Here is a 6,634-nt window from a genome sequence, read left to right as displayed (position 1 = left end):
TTTTTTTTTTTCCAAGACAGGGTTTCTTTGTAACAGCCCTGGCTGTTGGTCTTGGACTAACTCTGTTCTCTGTTGACCGGGCTGATCTTGAACTCAGAGAGATCCGCCTGCCTCTGCTTCCTGAGTGTTGGGATTAAAGACTCGCACCAAGGCCAGGCAGGCAGGCAAAGTTGTTTCTTAAATGAAGTATTTCCTCATACCAAATTTCCTAATCTAATCTATATGTGTCTTCTAAAGGAAAGTATCACATGCCCTCGGGACTTTAGTCCTTTATTAGGTGTCATTTGCAATACTTGATAATCCAAGTGCCTGAAGTGTGCCCGAGTTGTCTTGTAACCAAACTCATGCAAAGGCTGTAACGCCCCCTCAGAAAACAATCACTGTTTTCCACAACGATTCTGTGCTCTCTACTACAGTGATCTTCAAGGTCCATGTCCTTCTAGAAAACAGCTGTTCACTCTAATGTCCACCCCAGATGCAGCGGCTCTCTAAATTCCTACAGCAGTCTTCGAAGGGACAGCCCTAGCCATCAGTCTGATTGAGGACGTTGAGTGACGGTGTCTAGTAGGGATCACTGACAGACAGGGCAGTGGGCAGAACAGGCCCAGCCCCAGCCTCGTGCAGTTTAGCTTCTACTGGGGGTGGCGCCCAGTCACTGCCTGCGTGTTCTGTGCCTGTAAAGCAGGGTGCTGTGTGTAGAGAGGAAAGAGGCAAAGAATGCGACTCTGATGCTGGTGAGAAAAGGCAGCCTAGGTCTCCTGACATGAAAGAGACCGGCACGGATCCCCGGGAATGTAGACTGAGACTGAAACAGTCCAAGCTCCCGTGTGGTGGCCGGCTGGCATGCCCAAAGCATGGCAAGGCAGGACTGCCCAGAGTACCCCCGGGAAGAGACGGGCAAGTAGGCAGGGCTCCGTGAGGACTGACTGGCAGGTCCCTAGAGTGACTTGGCAGGGCTCTGAGCTGAGAGATCCAGCAGATACAAAGAAGAGGGATAGAAAGCCTGAGCCTAGTTAAGAAGCACAACAGGAGCAGGTGACAGATTTGATGTCAGAGCCTGGACTCATCCTTTTTTAGAGCCAGGGCTTTCTGGTAAGTTGGGTAAAGCATGGGAAAGGAAGGTATAGGTGGCAGAGTTGGTTCAGCAAGGTGGGGTTGAGGCTGTGAGAGAAGTCCATCTTTAAAATGAGGCCTGACACCTGGCCATTGACACCGAGTCAGGGAAGCTGCTAGGTGCTTGACCTGCCTCCTGAGAGGGAGAAGCAGGGCGAGCCTATTGTTAGAGTCTGCAGTTGAGGCCAGAGAGCACTGAGCTGAGCCCAGTGGACAGCAGCGCTGACCCTTGTGCCCAGGTTGGGTGGACAAATGGCAAGAAGTCCACATGTGGTTCTTTCTCACAGCTGCCCGGAAACACGCAAAGGAGGAGTCTGAGGCTGCTGCGCTGGAACAGGCCATCCCGGTGCGGCAACAGGCCGCAGTAAGTGCTACCTTTTCCCCTTTTCAGATGTAGTCATGTTTGGGGGTTTTCCTGGACCACTATCAGAGGGCTCGCTCTACATCCGAGCTTGAATAGTCTCTTTTGCAGTCGGCGCCCACTCTCTTCTCAAATTAAGTGATATTTGAATCTTGAATGGTCTTTTCTTTGGGGGGGGGGGGATTTCGAGACAGGGTTTCTCCGTAGCTTTTTGGTTCCTGTCCTGGAATTAGACCAGGCTGGACTCGAACTCACAGAGATCTGCCTGCCTCTGCCTCCTGGGAAAATGCTGGGATTAAAGGCGCGCGCCACCACCACCTGCCCTTGAATTTTCTTAAGATTTCTTAGTGTCTTTGGTAAACCCTCTTAGCACTGGGCTATGGCCTGGCTGAGGACATTGCTGTGCCCCAGTCTACCCTAGAGAAGCCTCTTTTTTTCTTCATTTCTGGGGGGGGGGATTGGGTGGGTGTCATTATCCCCTATCTCCCATCATCCCCAAGACAGGGTTTCCCTGTGTAACCCTGGCTGTCCTGGTATTCATCTGTAGACCAGGCTGGTCTTGAACTCACAGAGATCTACCTGCCTCTGCCTCCCAAGTGCTGGGATTAAAGGTATTAAAGGTATGTGCCACCACGCCTTTAATCCATTCTTAATTCCATTCTTAAAGTCTTGCCTTAGTTGACCTGATAGCATTGTCAATTAGGAACTTGTCCCTAAATTCCAGCCTCAGCTCCCTTCCCTGCTGCTGAAGCAGCTTGAGTTCCCAGCTCATACAGGTTGAGCATCGCACATCCCAGTCTGATACCTGATATCTGAAATGCCCACTTTCCATGACTTTCTTAGTGCTGACCACAAGTGGAAACTTCCGTGCTGTCCAGAAGTGCTCGAGGTTGCATGGAATTGTCTGCAGGCTGTATGTCTAAGTGAATCTCACGTTTAGACTGGGCTGGACCTCCCAGTGATGCAAAGTGCAAGATCTCTGCTCGCACATTCTCATGCAGCCCTCCTTGCTTGTTCACCTTGCAGCTAGAAAATGCCACTAAGAAGAGAGAGAGAGCCACAAGTGACCTGAGGACCACAGAACAAAAGCAGGAGAAGAAACGGTTGAAAAGCTCCAAGAAACCCAAGGATCCAGACCCCCCAGGAAAGGATTTCACACCTTACGACTACAACCAGTCAGACTTCAGGGCCTTTGCTGGTAAGGACAGAGAGAACACTAAGGAGATGCATGGCCATTTGAGGTGCAGGGAGTGCAGCTTCCCTCAGAGTGAGCCCCGCCCAGGACACAGGATGAGTCATGGCACCGAGAGAAGCTGCAAGCTCTCCTTGAAGCAGATCTCAGTAGCCATTGTCCGTGGCTCAGCAGGGGGTCCTCCATTGTGACCCTTATTTAGGTTCCCCTCCCACATCCATAGGATCTAGGTTGAAGGCCCTGCTCACGAAGCCCACACACAGTGACCTCTTGTGACCCCTTAGCCCTGAGGTCCCTGTAATGTGAAGGATGCGCGTGTGGCACTCATGATTTTGTAGCAGCCTCTAGAGCTTGGAAAAGTGAGAGAGCAGACTGGACAGCCACACACTGAACGCTGTCAGGAGTGTTGCCACAACCCACATTGTCCTGGATCGTAGTGATGCTGACTCCTGACCCTACTAGCCTGGGAACAGACCTGTGGGTGGCATAGTAGTCTCTAGCGCAGAGTTTGGAAAAGGTGCTCCCTGGAGCCCAGAACTCTGGCCTGTCAGCCTGTGTTCGCTCACTGCCGTGATTGCTTTTGCTTTCAGGGGACAGCAAATCCAAGCCCTCCTCCCAGTTTGACCCAAATAAGCCGGCACCTTCTGGCAAGGTAAGGCTTCAGATGGAACCTGCCGCCTGTGGTGCTCTTGTCCTCCTGGACCGCAGTGGCAAGCCGAGACTCCTTCCCTACTAGACAGTGCTGCCAGCGGTCCCACAGTCACTGTTTTATTGTTAACGTGACAAGTGCGCCAAGGTCAGGGTAGCGTTGGGTTGTCTGGCCTTCCACCGTGGGCTCCGAGGCTCTCAAGTCACTGGCCTTGTGTGGCTGAGCTGTCCTGCTGACTCCTGTGTCAGCATTTTAAAAACACAATGAACACTATAGTGCAGGTCACCTTTTTGGTGTGGGTGGGTATAGTATGTTTTGTCCTTTGTTGAAATGGAGTCCTTCCATCTGCCACCGGGTCCCCGAGGTGATGCCCTACAGTGAAGGGGCTGTGTGGGTAACTGCTGGCTACATCAGGTCTGTGCTAACCAGGCTGAATTTGAGGTGTAGTAAGTAGTGGGCAGGACTGTGCAGAGCCCTCCTGTCCCTGTCAGCTCAGCCTGCAAACCACATGCTGGGGTGAGAACTGACTGCCCATGCATGCTCAGGTATCTTCCCCAGGGCTGGTGGCTGAGGCCGGTGTCAGAGTACAGAACTCTTCTCTTTCAGAAATGTGTTGCAGCCAAGAAATGTAAACAGTCGATGGGGAACAAAAGCATGTCGTTTCTGGCTGGGAAGTCAGACAGGTAGGTGACAGTCAGCCCCCCTGTACCTGGGAACAGCAGGAGAGTGCAGCACCAGGGTTTCCAGCAGTGCTCTGTCACCCAGAAAGCAGGAGCACACATGACCTGCGTCGTGCCAGCGTCACTCTCCCATGACGTGATGTCCTGCATCCCAGACCTCACTTTCGAGCACTCTCCCATTTTCCTTTCTTAGACTGTAGTTTCTCACTGGGTGCCCTCACTTCAGCACATGGGTGGGAATTTTTCCCACACCAACGTGTTTCTTAGGGGTGAGAGAAATCAGCAAGTGGGTCTCACTGGTGTTTTCATAGCATGACCTTGAGCTCAGGTTCCCACACGTGACGCAGGACAGACCTGCTGCCACAGCGCCCACACAGCTCAGCGCCCAAGCGTAGGCTCATGCTGCTCTCCTGCTCGGCCCTCCTTTGCGGTGTATTACTCAGATCTGCACAGCACCTAAACATGAGGAAGTAACCCTGTTCTCATCTATCTCCGCAGAGGCTTCCGGCACAACTGGCCAAAGAGATAGTGTTGGAGAGATTCCTGGAGCTGCAGGCAGTGTTACTTTGTACAAACCCATTTTAATTTTAGAATCATTAAAATCCATTCCTACTGATAGAATGCTGGTTCTGGCTTTTTTGGCTTGGCTTGGCTTGCTTTCATTTCAACCCAGCTCTGGCATAAAGAGCAGTGTCACCCTGTTCAGAGACTGGGAGAGGAGCATACCCAAACAGGGTGCCCGGAAACCCAAGGCTACGCACAAAGGAGCGCTACCCAGCTGGTGGGGCAGCTCTGCCTCAGCTACTTAGGAAGTACTATTGGGAGGGCCAACTGTGCCTCTCCTTTAACTCTTGACTTGGGTGGCAGGGGTAGCGGAAGTCTGGGGCATGGTCTCACTCTGTCATCCAGTCATGGCTAGCATAAAACTTACAGTCCTGCCTCCTTCTCCAAGTGCTGGGCTCGCAAGTGTCTGCCACTACGTCTAGCAGTACTGTTTCTTCCTTCTCTCTAAGGCAGGGTTTCACTTTGTAGCCCAGGCTAGCTTCAAACTCACCGGCTACCCTTGTGCCTCAGCCTTCAGAGCACTGTGATGGCAGGCGCATGCCACCACAGCCAGGTCTCATCAGGCTGGGGTTTAACTTAGGGTCTCACACTGCTAGGCAAGTGGCCCCACTGAGGAATATCCCTAGACCTTTGACATCTTGTTTTTTTTTTTTTAACACTATTTATTTATTATGTGTCTGCACAGTCTAGTGTGGGGGTCAAAGGACAATTTATGGGAATCGGTTCTCTCCTTCCACTATGTGGGTCTTGAAGATCCAACTCAGGTTGCCAAGCTTGGTGGCAAGTACCTTTACCCACTGAGACAGAGTCTTAAGGCCCAGGCTGGCTTCAGACTTGTTGTGTATTCAAGAATGACCCTGAACTCCTGATTCTCCTGCCTCCATTTCCTGAGTGCTGGGACATTTTTTGTAGTATTTGTAATATACTGAAAGGCTTTTCTGGGGGCTGGAGAGATGGCCCAGTGGTTATGATCAACTGATCTTCCAGAGGACCTGGGTTCAATTTCCAGCACCCACATGGCGGTTCACAACTGTCTGTGATCTGGCCCCTTGCTCAGACATACATGCAGGCAAAAATGTCAATGCACATGAAAAATAAATTTAAACCAGGCGGTGGTGGCAGTGTCTTTAATCCTGGCACTCGAGAGGCAGAGGTAGGTGGATCTCTTAAATTTAAAAGCAAAAGGCTTTTCTAGATAAATATATAGAGAGAGAGAGATTTTATATATTTGTGTTATATATCTATATATAGATATGTATTTTTTAATAAGTGCTCTGCATGTATACCTACCTGTATGTTAGAAGAGAACCAAAGCATTATGAGATTAGTGGCAATATAATAGTCCCTTAATTTTGGTTTTTCTTCCATCCCATACCATGTGGCTTTTCTGACATGAGACAGAGTTTGGATTTTCCTTTAACAAGCATGCTTGGGGTTTGAGAAGGAGAGAGCCACACCCTAACTCCAAAGCCTGCTTTAATTTTTAATTGAACTGGGACTTTTAAAAAGACCATTTGACTTATATCTCTGTAGAGAAAAGCAAAGCAAACATTTGGGAAGACTTATGCAACTTTATCCTGTGGAAATGTGTTGGATCATTAGGCTGGTTTACTCCTTTTCTTAGGACATTTTCTCTGCAGGGTTTGTCCTTTTTCTTCAGGTGTCTCATTTGTCCAGTGGTCTTCAGATCCCTTAGTTGGATCTTTATTCTCCTGGAAAGATAAAAACAAAAACTTTATTCTCCTGGAAAGATAAAAACAAAACCTTGCCCCAACCCTAACTTTGAAGAGTTTCCCTTTTTGGTAGGTTATATCAGGTCAAATGAAACATATTTGCCAGTCTTATAAGTTACTTTAGATTGAATGGCCACATTGTTTGATGAACTATAGCCCCTTCTAATCAAGAGGTTTCTCTTGTTCGAATCTCATCTTTATCAATTTTGGTGGTTTCCATACCTTATCTTCTCCTGTGGAAATAAAAGCAAAACCTCTTCCTCAACGTAACACTTAACTGTTTTCCATTCTGAGTTCAGCACATTCTTAAAGTATGCAGGCTAACTTAGCTCAGCAGGTTTT

The 6,634-nt window shown here is 49.4% G+C and overlaps 1 protein-coding gene across 1 annotated transcript in view; it reads left to right on the top strand.

Annotated features, from left to right (window-relative positions):
• Exosc10 (exosome component 10) overlaps positions 1–4,616 on the top strand; it is a 22,146-nt gene extending 17,530 nt beyond the window's left edge. Inside the window, exons 18-23 of the mRNA XM_050153133.1 lie at positions 686–794; positions 1,353–1,477; positions 2,501–2,672; positions 3,257–3,318; positions 3,922–3,998; positions 4,494–4,616. Of these exons, the coding sequence (XP_050009090.1) occupies positions 686–794; positions 1,353–1,477; positions 2,501–2,672; positions 3,257–3,318; positions 3,922–3,998; positions 4,494–4,524 (576 nt within the window). The 3' untranslated portion in view covers positions 4,525–4,616. The remainder of the gene's footprint in view (positions 1–685; positions 795–1,352; positions 1,478–2,500; positions 2,673–3,256; positions 3,319–3,921; positions 3,999–4,493) is intronic.
• The last annotated feature ends 2,018 nt before the right edge of the window (positions 4,617–6,634 follow it).

The sequence above is a fragment of the Alexandromys fortis genome, unplaced genomic scaffold, assembly GCF_014885135.2.
Source record: "Alexandromys fortis isolate MF-2015 unplaced genomic scaffold, M_Fortis_MF-2015_v1.1 scaffold_88, whole genome shotgun sequence".
Lineage (NCBI taxonomy): Eukaryota > Metazoa > Chordata > Mammalia > Rodentia > Cricetidae > Alexandromys > Alexandromys fortis.
The sequence above is the reverse complement of the archived record's forward strand: the minus strand, read 5'-3'. Positions and strand labels throughout refer to the sequence as shown.